Genomic DNA, 18,636 nt, shown 5'->3' on the forward strand with positions numbered 1-18,636 from the left:
CTAACAGCCACTGTTAAGATATTCATCTATAGAGTAGGATGAGTTGCCTATCGAAAAGTCTTTCAAACTCTGTTTAAACCAAGCTTTATCTGATACCAAGTTTTTAATGGTGTCTTTCTTCCACAGATGAATTGTGTTGTAATGTGAGATTTTAATGAAGATGAAGTGTGCAGTTTTGTGGAGTTAACAAAAGAGTAAAATGTTGATGTAAGATTTATCGAGTACATGCCTTTCAGCGGCAACAAATGGAATGATGGGAAGATGGTCTCATTTAGTGAAATGCTCCAAATAATTAGAAAGCAGTGGCCTGATTTTGATCCTCTTCCCAATGGGCCCAATGATACCTCAAAGGTACGTGAAGTATTACATATGAACATACATTGAAAATAATTTAATGTTTATGGCTTACTACCAATCACAAGAATACTTCACATCTGCTGGTGGTATGAGAGATGGACTGGTTTAGTTACATATTTCTCATCCCATTCAGTAAGTCTGTCCTGGCCTGGGTTTCTCTGCAGCTTTTCTGCAACTCTCCCCATTTCCTAAACCTTGACAATCCTTTTCTTACTTCTCTTTTCCTTCCCCTTCATTGTTTCTGCCAGAAGAAGAAGCCACTGGCTCTGAAAGCTAGCACATTTCCGTAACTTTAAGGGGAGTTAGAAGGAAAAAACATTCTTGTTCTTTTTTTCGGGTTTTTATCTGATTATAAAATTTGCAATTTTCCAAGTAAAATGAAATGTATATTACTTATAAACTTGTGTGGGAAGTATTTTATTTTATTTTCTAAAATATAATCTACACCAGTTGAAAATGTTAAAATTTTTACATGCATTACTTCAAGACCTAATAAAATCGGTAATTTTTTATATACAGGGTAGTCCATTGATCGTGACCGGGCCAAATATCTCACGAAATAAGTGTCAAATGAAAAAACTACAAAGAACGAAATTTGTCTAGCTCGAAAGGGGAAACCAGCTGGTGCAATGGTTGGCCTGCTATAAGGCACTGCCATAGATCAAACTGATATCAACTGTGTTTTTTTAAATAGGAACTCCATTTTTTATTACATATTCGTGTAATACGTAAAGAAATATGAATGTTTTACTTGGACCACTTTCTTCGCTTTGTGATAGATGGCGCTGTAATAGTCACAAACATATGTCTCATAATTTTAGACGAACAGTTGGTAACAGGTAGGTTTTTTAAATTAAAATACAGAATGTAGGTACATTTGAACATTTTATTTCGGTTGTTCCAATGTGATACATGTACCTTTGTGAACTTATCATTTCTAAGAACGCATGCTGTTATGGCGTGATTACCTGTAAGTACCACATTAATGCAATAAATGCTCAAAATGATGTCTGTCAACCTCAATGCCTTTGGAAATACATGTAATGACATTCCTCTCAACAGTGAGTAGTTCGCCTTCCGTAATGTTCGCACATGCATTGACAATGCACTGACGCATGTTGTCAGGCATTGTCGGTGGATCATGATAGCAAATATCCTTCAACTTTCCCCACAGAAAGAAATCTGGGGACGTCAGATCCGGTGAATGTGCGAGCCATGGTATGGTGCTTTGATGACCAATCCACCTGTCATGAAATATGCTATTCAATACTGCTTCAACCGCACGCAAACTATGTGCCGCACATCCATCATGTTGGAAGTACATCGCCATTCTGTCATGCAGTGAAACATCTTGTAGTAACATTGGTAGAACATTACGCAGGAAATCAGCATACATTGCACCATTTAGATTGCCATCGATAAAATGGGGGCCAATTATCCTTCCTCCCTTAATGCCACACCATACATTAACCTGCCAAGGTCGCTGCTGTTCCACTTGTTGCTGCCATCGTAGATTTTCCGTTGGCCAATAGTGCATATTATGGCGGTTTAGGTTACTGCTGTTGGTGAATGATGCTTCATCGCTAAATAGAACGCATGCAAAAAATCTTTCATCGTCCCGTAATTTCTCTTGTGCCCTGTGGCAGAACTGTACATGACGTTCAATGTCATCGCCATGCAATTCCTGGTGCATAGAAATATGGTACGGGTGCAATCGATGTTGGATGTAGCATTCTCAACACTGACGTTTTTGAGATTCCCAATTCTTGCGCAATTTGTCTGCTACTGATGTGTGGATTAGCTGCCCCAGCAGCTAAAACACCTACTAGGGCATCATCATTTGTTGCAGGTCGTGGTTGGTGTTTCACATGAGGCTGGACACTTCCTGTTTCCTTAAATAATGTAACTATCCGGCGAATGGTCCGGACACTTCGATGATGTCATCCAGGATACCGAGCAGCATACATAGCACACGCCCCTTTGGCATTTTGATCACAATAGCCATACATCAACATGATATCGACCTTTTCCACAATTGGTAAACAGTCCATTTTAACACGGGTAATGTATCATGAAGCAAATACCGTCCGCACTGGCGGAATGTTATGTGATACCACATACTTACATGTTTGTGACTATTACAGCAGCTGGCTGGAGTGGCCGAGCGGTGCTAGGCACTACAGTCTGGAAATGCGCGACCGCTACGGTCGCAGGTTCGAATCCTGCCTCGGGCATGGATGTGTGTGATGTCCTTAGGTTAGTTAGGTTTAAGTAGTTCTAAGTTCTAGGGGACTGATGACCTCAGAAGTTAAGTCCCATAGTGCTCAGAGCCATTTGAACCATTTTTGACTATTACAGCCCCATCTATCACAAAGCGAAAAAAGTGGTCCAGCTAAAACATTCATATTTCTTTACGTACTACATGAATATCTAATAAAAAAATGGGGATTCCTATTTTTAAAAAATGCAGTTGATATGAGTTTGACCTATGGCAGTGCCATCTAGCAGGCCAACCATAGCGCCATCTGGTTTCTCCCTTCAAGCTAGATGAATTTCGTTCTTTGTAGTTTTTTCATTTGATGCTTATTTCGTGAGATATTTGGCCCGGTCACTATCAATGGACCACCCTGTAGAAAGCTGTGGATTGCTGTGTTATGAAGGTTAAGTTATGTGTTTGTATTGGTAGCAGTGTCAAAAATAGGATCGTATCTTTTCATAGTATAAACATGCTTTGTATATCAAAGTGCTAACGTTTTTCTGAGGAAAAGTGACGAATAGACTGGTAAATTTCTCAAAAAGTATGACTCCAAAATGAAGTGTTTTTAAGAAATGTGGGTTTCATGGTAATAAAATTTTGAATAAAGAGAAACATTGTGCTCAGCATGTGGTGTGTGAAGTTACAGACAATGAAATACTGGCAAACTCATGAGTATCTAGCGAAACACCCATTAGTGCTTCGAAGATTAAAATGAAACATAGTGATAACACAGTTATCTCAAAACAAACCTCATGTAAACGGTAGGTTAGGTTATATTCTGATACATTTACACATCCTAATAGGGATGTTATGTGAATGTGTGTGCTGTATGTATGTGGAGGGCCAGTTAGTTTACATGAAGACATTGAGGTATCAAATGGACAAGCCAGGAAACTTATCATTAATTCTGCCAGTTGCAAATATACTCATTCATTTTGGAATTCTGATAAGTGTAAAGATAATTATTTTGAAATAAATGTTAGGTGGTTTTATGGATTGAGAGCTATTGGCAAAGGACACACTGCAGCAGAAACAATGTGTGTCATGATGTATATGCCACGCCCACTTTGTAAAATGGACAAGTATGCAGGATTTATTGGAGCTGCTGTGAAATCAGCTGCATGTGAGTCAATTAAGGGTGCTGCAAATGAAGCTGCTGAAATAAACGATGGTATGATTGACATATCAGTAGCTTTTGGGGCACTTGGTAGAAGCGCAGCTGCAGTTCTAAGAATTCTGTTGCTACAGTGACCAGTGTGGATACTGGAAAGCTAATAGATTTCCAGATTTTAACCAAACATTGTTATAAGTATAAATCAGGGAATGAAGAAGGGCATATCTGTGACAGAAATTATGAAGGACAACTAGTCGTATGGAGGCCTGTGCAGCTGTTGAAATTTATAATCGATCTGTAAACTAAAGGCGAGTGTGTTACACTAAGTTCTTAGGTTAGGCAGACTCAAATGCACATAACAGTGTAGTAGCCACTCAGCCTTATGGTGAGAAGCTTATCACAGAAATGGAACGTGTTGGTCATGTCCAGAAGAGGATGGGTACCAGATTGAGGAAGTTGAAACAAAGTTTGAGAGACAAGAAACTTTCAGGTGGTAAGACCATAAGAAGCAGGCTGACAGACAAAATGATTGATGAACTACAACAGTATTATGAGATTGCCATTAGAAATAATACTGAGGATTTGTTGAAAATGAAGCAGGCAGTATGGGCTACCTTCTTCCAGAGACTGTCAGCTGATGATAAACCAGTACACCATCTTTGCCCTCCTGGATCTGGTTCATGGTGCAATTACCGCAATGCCCAGTACTCAAACAGGTCATACAGCCATAAACATTCTATCCCAGCAGCAGTTGTGGATATCATAAAATCTGTTTACAGAGACCTGGCAATCCTGAATTATTGAAGAAGTGTCTGCATTGTCAGACTCAAAATCCCAATGAGTCGTTCAATAATCTTATAGTGTCAGTGTCATCGTAACTGCCGTCTGCGTCACGTCTGCTGTGCAGTGAGCTACGCTAGTTTAAGTTTTAACTCTATTTTTCTTACTTGTCACTTCTTCTTCCGTGTGTTTTTGCTTTTAGGAAGCTTTAATTGTCGAGTGCTAGTAATAGTGTTCCATAGATTTTGTGTTTGTTTTGAATACAGTCAGAGAGAGTCCGTTTAGTCAGCCATAGTGCCAGTAGTGCTAGTGTTTGTTTTCAATACAGTCCAGAGGCAGGTAGTGCTATTTTCATTGTTTTCTACAGGAAGTGTCTAGTAACCACAGTTTAGTCAACTATCAGCCGCCTTTAGTGAATTAGCAGTCCAGTTATAAGTTGATTAACTCTCTACAGTAAATTGATTTCTTAGTATGGATAGGATGTGTGACTGCTGTGTACGGACACAGGAGGAGCTGGCCACTGTTCGCGAACAGCTGAACGTGTTGATGGCCGCGGTTAGCCTTCTTCAGGCTGTTGCCTTGGAGTGTAGCGGCAGTGGGGAGTCTGGTGCGTTGCATGGTACACCCCAGGTGTTACATGCTTCACCCACTGACCCTTCTGTCGACACATCTTTGTGGGTACCGGGTGCGGTTGGGCCACCCTCTTCCCAAGGGGAGTGGCGGGTTCAGCGGCATTCGCGGCGCATGAGGCGGAGGGTCAGTGTGGAGGCTGGCCGTGTGGCATCGCCCATTCTGCCTGTGAGTGGACATGTGGCCACTCCTTCAGCAAGGTCCGAGCAGGCACATGGGGGGAGGGGTTTATTAGTTATTGGGAGCTCCAACGTTATGCGGGTGATGGAGCCCCTTAGGGAAATAGCGGAAAGGTCGGGGAAGAAGGTCAGTGTTCACTCTGTCTGCTTGCCAGGGGTCTCATCCGAGATGTGGAGGAGGCCGTGCTGGCAGTGATAGAGAGCACTGGGTGCACCCGACTGCAAATTGTTGCTCATGTCGGCACCAATGACTCCTGCCGTCTGGGTTCAGAGGTCATCCTCAGTTCGTACAGGCGGTTAGCGGAGTTGGTGAAGGCGGAAAGCCTCGCGGGGTGGAATCTGAGCTAACTATTTGTAGTATCGTTCCCAGAACCAATAGTGGTCCTCTGGTTTGGAGCCGAGTGGAAGGCTTAAACCAGGGGCTCAGACGATTCTGCAGAGATTTGGGGTGCAAATTTCTCGACCTCCGCTATCGGGTGGAGAAAAGTAGGGTCCCCCTGAATAGGTCACGCGTGCACTACATGCAGGAAGTGGCTACAAGGGTAGCGGAGTATGTGTGGAGTGCACATGTGGGTTTTTTAGGTTAGAGAATTCCCTCCCTAGGCCCAACAAGACACCTCCTGAGATGCGGCAAGGTAGAAGTAGACAAAATGCAACAGGGAATAACAATATTAATGTGCTAATAGTAAACTGCAGGAGCATCTATAGAAAGGTCCCAGAACTGCTCTGATTAATAAACGGTCACAATGCCCACGTAGTACTAGGGACAGAAAGTTGTCTGAAACCAGATGTAAACATTAATAAATTCTAAACTCAGATTGGAATGTATACCGCAGAGACAGGCTGGACAGTGAAGGGGGAGGCATGTTTAAAGCGATAAGAAGTGCAATAGTATCAAAAGAAATTGACGGAGATCCGAAATGTGAAATAATTTGGGTGAAGGTCACGGTTAAAGCAGGCTCAGACCATGTTATAGTTCTGGGTGGAGATTTTAATTTGCTGGATATAGACTGGGAGACTCAAACTTTCATAACGGGTGGCAGGGGCAAAGAATCCAGTGAAATTTTTTAAGAGCTTTATCTGAAAACTACCTTGAGCAGTTAAACAGAGAACCGACTCGTGGCGATAACATATTAGACCTTCTAGTGACAAACAGACCTGAACTATTTGAAACAGTTAATGCAGAACAGGGAATCAGCGATCATAAAGTGGTTACTGCATCAATGATTTCAGCCGTAAATAGAAATATTAAAAAAGGTACGAAGATTTTTCTGGTTAGCAAAAGTGACAAAAATCAGATTTCAGAGTACCTGACGGCTCAACACAAAAGTTTTGTTTTAAGTACAGATAGTGTTGAGGATCAGTGGACAAAGTTCAAAACCATCGTACAATATGCATTAGATGAGTATGTGCCAAGCAAGATCGTAAGAGATGGAAAAGAGCCAGCGTGGTACAACAACCGAGTTAGAAAACTGCTGCGGAAGAAAAGGGAACTTCACAGCAAACATAAACATAGCCAACACCTTGCAGACAAACAAAAATTACGTGAGGCAAAATGTAATGTGAGGAGGGCCATGCGAGGGGCGTTAAATGAATTCGAAAGTAAAGTTCTATGTACTGACTTGGCAGAAAATCCTAAGAAATTTTGCTCTTATGTCAAAGCGGTAGGTGGATCAAAACAAAATGTCCAGACACTCTGTGACCAAAAAGGTACTGAAACAGAGGATGATGGACTAAAGGCCGAAATACTAAATGTCTTTTTCCAAAGCTGTTTCACAGAGGAAGACTGCACTGTAGTTCCTTCTCTAGATTGTCACACAGATGACAAAATGGTAGATATTGAAATAGATGACAGAGGGATAAAGAAACAATGAAAATCACTCAAAAGAGGAAAGGCCGCTGGACCTTATGGGATACCAGTTCAGTTTTACACAGAGTATGCGAAGGAACTTGTCCCCCTTCTTGCAGCAGTGTACCGTAGGTCTCTACAAGAGCATAGTGTTCCAAAGAATTGGAAAAGGGCACAGGTCATCCCCGTTTTCAAGAAGGGACGTCGAACAGAAGTGCAGAACTATAGACCTATATCTCTAACGTCGATCAGTTGTAGAATTTTAGAACATGTATTATGTTCGAGTATTATGACTTTTCTGTAAACTAGAAATCTACTCTGTAGGAATCAGCATGGGTTTCGAAAAAGACGATCGTGTGAAACCTAGCTCGCGCTATTCGTCCACGAGACTCAGAGGGCCATAGACACGGGTTCCCAAATAGATGCTGTGTTTCTTGACATCCGCAAGGCATTCGATACAGTTCCCCGCAATCGTTTAATGAACAAAGTAAGAGCATATGGACTATCAGACCAATTATGTGATTGGATTGAAGAGTTGCTAGATAACAGAACGCAGCATGTCATTCTCAATGGAGAGAAGTCTTCCGAAGTAAGAGTGATTTCAGGTGTGCTGCGGGGGATTGTCGTAGGACAGTTGCTATTCACAACGTACATAAATGACCTTGTGAATGACATCGGAAGTTCACTGAGGCTTTTTGCGGATGATGCTGTGGTATATCGAGAGGTTGCAACAATGGAAAATTATACTGAAATGCAGGATGATCTGCAGCGAATTGATGCATGGTGCAGGGAATGGCAATTGAATCTCAATGTAGACAAGTGTAATGTGCTGCGAATACATAGAAAGAAAGATCCCATATCATTTAGCTACAATATAGCAGGTCAGCAATTGGAAGCAGTTAATTCCATAAATTATCTGGGAGTATGCATTAGGAGTGATTTAAAATGGAATGATCATATAAAGTTGATCGTCGGTAAATCAGATGCCAGACTGAGATTCGTTGGAAGAATCCTACGGAAATGCAATCCGAAAACAAAGGAATTAGGTTACAGTACACTTGTTCGCCCACTGTTTGAATACTGCTCAGCAGTGTGGGATCCGTACCAGATAGGGTTGATAGAAGAGATAGAGAAGATCCAACAGAGAGCAGCATGCTTCGTTATAGGATCATTTAGTAATCGCGAAAGCGTTACAGAGATGTTAGATAAACTCCAGTGGAAGACTCTGCAGAAGAGACGCTCAGCAGCTCGGTATGGGCTTTTGTTGAAGTTTCGAGAACATACCTTCACCGAGGAGTCAAGCAGTATATTGCTCCTTCCTACGTATATCCCGCGAAGAGACCATGAGGATAAAATGAGAGAGATTAGAGCCCGCACAGAGGCATTCCGACAATCCTTCTTTCCACAAACAATACGAGACTGGAATAGAAGGGAGAACCAATAGAGGTACTCAAGGTACCCTACACCGTCAGGTGGCTTGAGGAGTATGGATGTAGATGTAGATGTAGACCAAAAAATGATTTTCTCGTAATGAAGACACTAAAGTGGGGGTCAGTTATGCTGTTATTGCTTTTAATGATGGCAACATTGGTAGCGTGAAAGTGCTACAACATATGGGAATTAATTCTGGAGCAAACTGCATCAGAGAATTTAATGGATGGACAAGGTTTGCATTGGTAAAGCAAAGTATGCAGCACAGTTGGCCACTACGGAGTCCAGAAAGAAGAAAACAAGAAAAAACTTAAAAAAGATCAAGAGGATGATATACAGTATGGTGCAGGGTGCTTCTGAGTGACTAAAAATAAAATGTTAAGCATATATTGAGTTACAGTCTATTAAAACTTTAAAAACTCTTCCTGAAAATTTACATTTTCTCTTGCATTTTTCCCTAAATCTCAGAAACTACTTCGAGTAGCGAATTCAAATTTTCAGGGAGTAATAACATACGTATCCTGAGTCTTCTTAACTAAAAGAAAAACATAATGTTATGTATAAATAAAATTATTTAGAATAACATACAAAAAAGTACACAAAATTTTAACTGTGTAATTAAAAAATTGTATTTCCAAAAGCAGTGGCTGAAATGCAATTATTGTAAGACTCAGAACATATAGTTTAATGTGCTGTAAAAGTTTCTTGTCAATGGCTACAGTTGTTCCTGAAATACGGGGAAGTTAAGTCACTAAATTTAACATTGTCAGGATAGGGTGTTCAAACTCCCCTTAATGCACGTTTTCTCCTTCCTCCACTTGGTGAGCAACACATTTATAGTATTTTCACAACAGCAGTAGCTATTTTCTTACAATTTCTTTTTGCAGGCATACCATATCCTGGGCTTCAAGGGATGTGTGGGATTTATTACCTCAATGAGTGAACACCTCTGTGGCACGTGCAACCGTTTACGGATAACAGCTGATGGCAATTTGGAGGTGTGTCTCTTTGGGAATTCAGAGATATCTCTCAGGTGAGTGATGAAACATAGAATAATCGTGGCCAAGTGAAATTTCATGTGAGGAAACCATAAAATTACTAGAAGACTGACAGACTGATCAGTATTTTACGTTCAAGAGGTGAAATTCCAAAACTTCTTATAGACACATTCGTTCCTCTTGTCCTCACATTAGTCGTGGAGTCCGAGTGACCTTTCAGACCTTCAGGAACTTATCCCTCTTTCCTATCTCATGAAGGAACTGATAGTTCCAAATGCTGAGTATAGAATAATACTTTTAAACTGTTTGCCATGCACATTAGGTATGTGGTTGGTATATGGAAGAGATAAACTGCAGTTAAATCCAGCAGGTATGAAATGAGTAATCTTTTCTTGAAGTTTTCAGCTTGCACCCTCCTCCCTCCCAGACATACAAACCAGATACCTCTAGCTAAATAATTTGTGAGTATATATAATTTGCCTCTGTCAACATCATGTTACACTAACCTATTTGTGAGATTAAATTAAAGGAAAGTAATCAGGACTAAAAATTATGTAAAGACATTTTTAGCTATGTCCCTTGGTTGTAATAAAGTTAACACAGTATTTCTGTCCATGTGATGGTAACTATGATTCGCCAGCCACCGTTGCCGAGCGGTTCTAGACGCTTCAGTCCAGAACCGCGCGACTGCTACGGTCGCAGGTTTGAATCCTGCCTTGGCTCAGATGTTAAGTCCCATAGTGCCCAGAGCCATTTGAACTGTGATTCATGATTATCAGAGTCTATATGTTCCAAATAAAAATTGGAACTTCATGTGTATAAATGTACAAATTATTAGACAATGGGACCAACAACTGACACTTTTAAATTGATGACTAGACTAAGAGATTAATAATAGGGAAAAAACTGCAAGATACTTGGCGATAAGTTTGTTTCAGGACAAGGTAAGGGGGGTAGGGGGTGGGAAGAATCAGCTCTCTCTTTGTGAGCATAACAGAAATCCTTTATCAACCGAAGGTAAAATAAGATATAAAAATACAGGGTCAAACAATTAATTTAAGTATCTTAGAAACCAAATGACTAATGAAATTGGAAGCTAAGAAAAGTAAGTTCATAGTAAGTAGGGTGAAACACAGGGGGCTGCAACATATTGCCATTGTTGTTTGACTTGTCTATCAAAGAAAAAAGAAATGGATCAAAACAAAATAAAAGTGAGAATGGAAATGTATCAGAAGCAGATAGGAATAAGCAAGGAACATATTCTTTAATAAATAAAAAAAAAAAAAAACTGACATGTGACGCAGATGTTCCTACAATTTTATGTTCAAAGCACAGCAGTCTGTGAAAGCAAAATATTTATGACATTGAAAAAAGAAAATCAGTGAGTGAAAAGTGTGTGTAGGTGAATTGTGGTGAAAGACTGGATATTGGAACTTCTGTTAGGCTGCCCAGTATTAGTTAACTTGGTAGTAAAGGAGCAAGTTTGCAAGGGCAGATAACTGTTTGACTACGTAAAATAGAGTGGGAATATGGAAAAGCTAGTCCAAGATAGGATGAAAAAGATAACAGCAACTTAAAAAATGAATTGATAAGTTACCATGAACCCCATTCCAATCTAGTGAATGCAGTGGTTGACAATATCTTGTGACATTCGCCTATAAGGCTCAAACAATAATTGCTAAATAAAAATACAAAATGTTGACAAGACTGTATCTAAGCTGTCACTCTCTTCTGAAACAAGGGTGTTTAAACCAACAAACACGCAGGAAAGCAGGGACAACTCGCACACTAGAGAAGGATGGGCAGTATCATTGAAGGAGTGAGCATAAACTGTGTGGAATATGTGTGGTACAAGTAATGATAGTTAAATAAAAAAAAGAAGAAGAAGAGGAAAAATGTTTATCTGGAAATAAGGGAATAAAAATTTGCCACGTGAAGAGACAATATGGTACTGTGCTGATGAGTGTGTACAAGTGGTGATATACAATATACATTGATAAAGGAACTCTGCATTGGGCCCAGAAGACCACGCAATGCTCTTCGAGAGATGTCCTCTACTACATATCTATGGAGAGTTAGGGGGTCAGTATACAACTCTCCAGGCTGTTATCAACTTCCAGAAGTTGAAGACACTACTTCTCACTTGAGTAGCTCCTCAGCTGGAACTACAAGCAGAGTGTACCCTATTCCAGTCTGTCCACCGAGCAGAATTTCCCGGCTCTACAAGGAATTGAACCTGATCCCTTTCTATGGCACGCCTGTGGCATACTGACTGCATAGCTGTGGCAAGAGTCATAATATACACTTGTGAACAATTGAGTTATAACTATTCTGTTTATTGGGGAGAGAGTATGTATATTGCCACCGTGAATGAAATAGTTTAGTGTATCGTAACTGGAATGTATTCAGACCTCGTACTTGTGTGAGAGCGCAGTGTCTTAGACACTTGTAGTGTTTGTCTTAGCATGAACTAACCGGTGAGCCTTACTTTCTAGTATTTTTAATTATATATCATTACTGGTGCCTCTGGCACTTTTGTTTTGCAATAGCAATAGCTTGCAATAGCAAACATTGAGTCAACCATGGTTTTTGGATTAGAAGTAGAGGTCAGCTGGGTTGACAGTGGGAATAGAGTGATGGGAAGTGGACAATAAGCAGTTATATTGAAGGGTGCATTATTTGATATGTTAAGGTTAATTACAAAACGTGGATTGGAGAATTTTTCACGTTGAGCAGAAGTAAGTTTACAGGACCAGATGTCAAATTACACATGATCAGTGTGAATCCCTATAGTCAGCATGAACACTGGCACACAGAATAATTTATAGGTAGCCTTGCTGTATATAAAAAATCAGATTTGTGCTGAACTGTCATGAACAAACTGTCACTTCTCTGGAATAAATAGACTCTGATTTGTTAATTACATCTGTGTAAATGAAAAATATAGGAAAACATAGATTGCTGCTTACTGTAAAGGAGACATGTTACATTGTAGACAGGCACAATTAAAAAGGCACTTACACAAAGCTTTCGGCCACAGCCTTCATCAGCAAAAGAGATACAGAGAAACACACACATTCATACACACAGGCAAGCACATGTCACACACATATGACTGCCAACTCCAGCAGCTTGCCCCTAGCTGCTGGACTTGGCAGTTTTTTTTTCTCTGTGTGTGCGTGCGTGCGCACGCAGTGTGCTTGCTTGTGTGTTGTGCCTGTGTGCAACTTTATTTTCTTTACGGTAAATAGTGATCTATCTTTCCCTGCACTGTTGATATTCCTACCTGGAATTTCCATTGTTTAATCAGTGTAAATAAGAAGGACACCGTTACATATATTCTGTCACTTGAAGACTAATACATGAAGTCAGTGGACATTATTTTTTATTGCAGAGGATCTTTGTCACCACTAATTATTAATTTTGTGTTCCAGTTAATTAGACATGCTTTCATCCTTTCCTGGATGTGCTCTTTTTGTTAAATCTTCCTTCAAAAGATCTGATTTACTTCAAATTAATAAACCTGAGTATTCTGAAAAAGGAGGTGCAGCTTACAGCTGCAGTGTGACAGTTGATCACAGGGTGATTTTATCACTGCCATATCGTGGGTACCCATGGGTCAAGACACATATTCTATAAGGGTGTGTAGTCATTGGGCTTTCTTGTACCACAGTGTCAAAGGTGTACTGTGAGCAGATTTATTCAAGGAAAATACTACCACAATCAGCAGAGTGAACTGCTATGGGCAACAGGATATCATTGACAGGGGTTACCACTGACTAGCATGGCTTTAGCAGTGAACAGGTGGGCCACAATGTAGCAAATGACTCACCAACTCAGTGACAGTCAATAAACAGTAACCATTCATGCCACTGGGAACTGTCACCTCTTTGTGGGATACAAACATGCAATCTGCACACTGCTCGTCACAGTTACAAAGATTAGCATTGGTTCGGAACAGCACCAGGGGATGCTCGAAGCATGCAGGAAGGTCATCTGTCTGATGATTTGCGGTACATATTGCCAAGGGGGCAGGGTGCAAAATAAGGAGTGATCAAAAAACTTCCATTTGAAGGCTGCATAGTTCAGATCAGTATGCCACACACACACACACACACACACACACACACACACACACACACATATCCATCCACACATATACCCTGCTTGTGTCTGTATATGTGCGGATGAATATATGTGTGTGTGTGTGTGTGCGCGCGTGAGTGTATACCTGTCCTTTTTCCCCCCTAAGGTAAGTCTTTCCACTCCCGGGGTTGGAATGACTCCTTACCCTCTCCCTTAAAAGCCACATCCTTTCGTCTTTCCCTCTCCTTCCCTCTTTCCTGATGAAGCAACTGTGGGTTGCGAAAGCTTGAATTTTGTGTGTGTGTTTGTTTGTGTGTCTATCAACATACCAACGGTTTCATTTGGTAAGTTACATCATCTTTGTTTTTAGATATATTTTTCCCATTTGGAATGTTTCCCTGTATTATATTATATATCAGTGCATTCCTCTCCCACAACTATCCTGCAGACCTTGTCCACAAACAGATCTCCCAAGCAATACATTCCTCCCCACCCAACAACAATGTTACTACCCCCAGACCACACAGAAGCATCCCCCTTTTCACCCAATATTATCCTGGCCTCGAATACGACAACTAATTACTCTGCCACGGATATGAATTTTTCAAGTCAAGCCCTGAAGTGAGATCATCCCTTGACAATATTCTCCCCACACCACCCAGAGTTGCCTTTTGCTGACCCCCTAACCTCCGTAACATCCTTGTCAAACCCTACAATATTCCCAGACCACCTTCTCTACCCAGCGGTTCCTACCCCTGTAACCGACCCCGATGCAAAACCTGCCCCATGCATCCCCCCACAACCAAATACTCCTGCCCCGCTACTGGTATAACATACACAACTCAAGGCAGGGCCACATGTGAGACAACACGTCATTTATCAGCTGACATGCCTGCACTGCACAGCCTTTTACTTTGGTATGACGACAACTAAACTGGCTGAGCGCGTGAATGGGCACAGACGACTTGTCCGCCTAGGAGATGTCCAATACCCAGTAGCGGAGCATGCCCTCCAGCATAATTCTAGGGACCTAGGAACCTGCTACACCATATGTGCCATTTGGCTTCTCCCACCCAACACCAGTACCTCGGAACTGCGGAGATGGGAACTTGCACTCCAACACATCCTTTCATCCCGCCATCCCCCTGGACTGAACATATGTTAACCAACCTCACTCCCATTTACTCTTTAGTCTTCTCCTCTTTCCCTTTCCTCTTTAGCCATTCACGCATCTTTTCATCCTACACAGTTGCGTTTATCTTTATACTATGTGCCTCTTTACTTCTGTATTCATCCTCCTTGGTTTGAAGCTGGCACAGTAATTACAGCCACCTTGGCTTCCCTCTGACATCCATGCCTCCATCTTTGCTACCCTTCCTGTTTACCTTTCCCCTGTTGCTTCATAACCTGGGTTGTGAATAACTGAATCCACTTTCCCTTCTTCCCCTTTTTTCCCCTCTCTCCTCCCTGATGAAGGAACGAAGTTCCGAAAGCTAGGATACGTCAATTTTCTGTTCTGTTTTGTGTATCTATCGGCTGTACTGAGCTGAGGTAAGTACTGGCCAGGCCCTCTATCTCTTTGTTAGCATTTGTTTCATATATATAAACACACACACACACACACACACACACACACAGACAGGGTGATGCGTATTATCATTTAAAAGCCTCCAAAGCACTGTATATGACCCTGAGACAAGTAATTTAATACAAGACATATGGGATCACAAATGTTGGATACGATACAAATGTTGGGAAATGTGTCAAAAGCGAATGACAAATGTCACCAGATGATGTACCTTGCCATGCTTGCAGTGGTTGAACCTCTCGGCCTGTCACACTTGATCATCCCAACCCAAGTCAAGTATTCATATCATTGTGGCTACGGACACATGTGTGCGACTTTAGTGATGGTGTTCAGGATTTGAGTCTTGCATCTGGCAGGCAGTATTTTTTCATTGTGTTAAACAATTATGTATTTATATTGAAGTTTATTATTTTATTTACCGGTCTTGCAGTTTCCTTGATTTCTTGCAAAGTACAGTACAATGAAAACCTACCATATTGCATAACAAGTAGATGAGTATAAACTTCAGAATAGCATCATTGCCATTAAATGACCTATGTTTTCTTTACTAACTAATGTCTGTAAACAAAAAGAGAAGGGACAGAAGCAAAGAACACAAAATCAGAACTGCTTTTGCTTGATTACAGCAGGGACAATAATTTTGTAACATCTACATTTACAACAGATCATATTTACAAAATGTTTTCGAAATTTGCTCTGTTTGCTCAAATGAAAGTATTGCACTGCTCAATCATTCCTTTACACTCAGCCCCAACTGCTGCACATGCTGTGGGGTATGTCATCTGGTTACGTCATATGTTCAGTGTTTATCACCAATTTTTGGGGTATTTTGAAATGTATAAAAAGGCAAATGCAGAAAGTTATCACATTTTGCTGCACATTACCTGCATCACAGAAAAATAATGTATACAAACCTTCTCAGATTTGCCACTGAATAACTTTGTGCAAGCCTCACAAGATTTCACCAACACAACTGTTCGTCATCTTCAGGTAGTGGTGGGTCCTGTCATTACTGCTGCAAGATGTGACTGGTGATATTCGCACAGCAGAATTGAAATTTGTCAGGCTAGAAGCAGGAGTACGAATGTGTGGACAGGCACTCCCAGTTGGATGGAAATGCCATTCATAGTAGCCTTCTGCTTATGTGTTGTGGGCAATGACTGCACTTCTGGACACTCGTGTGGTTAAAAGCTGAATTAACTCTCTGCAAGGTGCTGCATCAGGTCATACATCGGAGGATCTGGTTTCTACTGTTTTAATTTCATGGCAGTCAGTGCTGGATTCTGGGCAGTGCTTAGTCAAAATTCCATATTCCTGTTGGTAAGATTGCCCATCGTATGGATACATGCCTCATTCTTAAAAACACAATCCTAGAGTGATGATGCTGAGGATAAAATTTCAGTCCTCTTGGGAAACGTGTGGTGCCCTGTATTCAGGCAGTGCTCTGCTACCACTAATTTACTGGGTGGCATTTTTGTCAGCGCTGTTGAACACAGTGTTCTTGCACAATGTGAGGTGTCTGCCCTATATAAGATTTCCCATAATGGCATCAGATCTTATATATGATCTGTGTTTTCTGAGGTCAAGATTGTCTTTAACTGAACCCAAACAATTCCTTAGTTTTGCTGGTAGACGAAAAACACACTTGTTTCTGTTTCTCTTAGCGATTCTTTCTATTTTTGAAAACATGCCACTGAAATATGGCAAAAAAGCCATTTGCAGTGCTTGTCTAAGTATCTTCATTTACATCCCTACACTGAACTTGCTTTGCTCAGAACACATTTCAAATCTGTTTACAAGAATAAACATTCTGCTGGAACACTGTTCTTAGGTGTTACAGTTCACCAGGCAGACTGTCGGTATCTGAGATCACGTGTGCTCTATGTGCCAGGGAGTGTAAGACACTACCACATTGTGCAGGGTGATGGCAACTTTTGGACCGCAAATATAACTCTGCGTGTATCAGTTTGCGGTAGAGACTATGCCCCAGTGTTCTGTCAGCTTTTCTTCTAACCGTGACATCCAGGAATGGTAAGCTGCTATCTTATTGTACTTCCACAGTGAACTGAATATTCAGATGGAGTGAGTGCAAATGCTGCAGGAACATAGGTAGTGTCTGTATTATGTGGGCCACACCACAAATGTCTCTTCAGCATTCTGCCAGAAGGAGGAATGTTGGATATTTACTAAGGGAAATAGAGGATCTCCCATGGGAGCACTGTCCACTTGATCAAAATAGATGGTGTTACATAAGAAATAGGATGAGGTATGCACATGTTTAAACAGCACCACAATTTCTTTCTCAAACTTGCTGCTAATAACCTCTAATGAGGGCTGCAGGGGCACTTTTGTAAGTAATGATATAACATTTGAGCTAACTAAAAGATCTGAAAGTTCTAGTTTAAGCATCTTCAGGTATTCTATGAAATCCTCTGAATTCTAAATATGATGGTCATAGTCATCCACATGATAAATTTCAAAGCTGTCACGTGGAAATTGCCAGTTGCATCTTGCAGCAGTGATGGTGGAAATCACCACCACCTGAAGATGCCAAAACGTTGTGTCACTGAAATATTGAGGGAGGGACTTGCATAATGTTATCTGGTGGGGAACCCAAAGTGTTTTTGCAACAGATCTATCAGGCAAGCCTGAAAATTCACATATACTCCAAGCAGTAAGTACCTGTTGTAAAATGGTCACATTAGTGAGCTTGGCAATTAATTAACAGTTTATCAATAAATTCGGCTTCATTTTGCAAGAAATTGTGCTGTGTTCCACTACTCCCTCTTCAACAAAACTAATGTCAGTTTCTGCTCCACCTCTTCAGCCCAAGATCCTATGTATACTCTTGAGCATTTTTGTAAGATACCTGTTTATTTATAAAAATAAAAGTAACTTCTATCATGACTTTCCCATTCTTGTCCAGTGGGTTTGTTATCCTGCTGTTGCCTACTACAGACTACAAGATTACTGTTGAAGATTTCTGCAAAGTTTTTCTTCCTTTTTAGTGTACCAACATTTCACTGTGTGGTAATTGCCTGGTACTGTTTAACGGGTGTTTTAACTGTTGTTTCAGAGATGCAATACGAAGCAAATGCAGTGAGGATGACTTGCTTGCCATGATTGGGGCAGCAGTGAGAAGAAAGAAGTAACAACATGCAGGTAAGATACATTACAGCAAATGTAACTCTATAGATAGAAAGAAAATTTCTGCTTAACAAGTCATAGCAAACATAAGAGCAAAATAGAACGAAAAACAACAGTGATAGAACCTGTGTTTTTGTGTAAAATTGGATTTAATTTTTTATTTAGTATTCAGTCTGATTAATGCCCATTGGTCAACAATACATTTCAGCCCTAGAATTTG

At 40.7% G+C, this 18,636-nt stretch overlaps 1 protein-coding gene across 1 annotated transcript; it reads left to right on the top strand.

The window, feature by feature from the left end:
- Window positions 1-225: 225 nt before the first annotated feature.
- Window positions 226-18,421, top strand: LOC124742297 (molybdenum cofactor biosynthesis protein 1-like). Its single transcript, XM_047248800.1, has 3 exons — window positions 226-351; window positions 9,485-9,630; window positions 18,346-18,421. Exons 1-3 carry the CDS (start codon window positions 226-228, stop codon window positions 18,419-18,421), a joined length of 348 nt encoding a protein of 115 aa, XP_047104756.1.
- Window positions 18,422-18,636: the final 215 nt, after the last annotated feature.

This window comes from Schistocerca piceifrons, unplaced genomic scaffold, assembly GCF_021461385.2.
Source record: "Schistocerca piceifrons isolate TAMUIC-IGC-003096 unplaced genomic scaffold, iqSchPice1.1 HiC_scaffold_2304, whole genome shotgun sequence".
Taxonomy (NCBI): domain Eukaryota; kingdom Metazoa; phylum Arthropoda; class Insecta; order Orthoptera; family Acrididae; genus Schistocerca; species Schistocerca piceifrons.

Excerpts from the sequence above, each read along its gene's own strand:
- LOC124742297 (XM_047248800.1), top strand. The coding sequence starts at position 226 with ATGCCTTTCAGCGGCAACAAATGGAATGATGGGAAGATGGTCTCATTT. Across the intron at positions 352-9,484 it reads GGCCCAATGATACCTCAAAG|GCATACCATATCCTGGGCTT; the intron begins GTACGTGAAGTA and ends TTCTTTTTGCAG. Across the intron at positions 9,631-18,345 it reads AATTCAGAGATATCTCTCAG|AGATGCAATACGAAGCAAAT; the intron begins GTGAGTGATGAA and ends CTGTTGTTTCAG.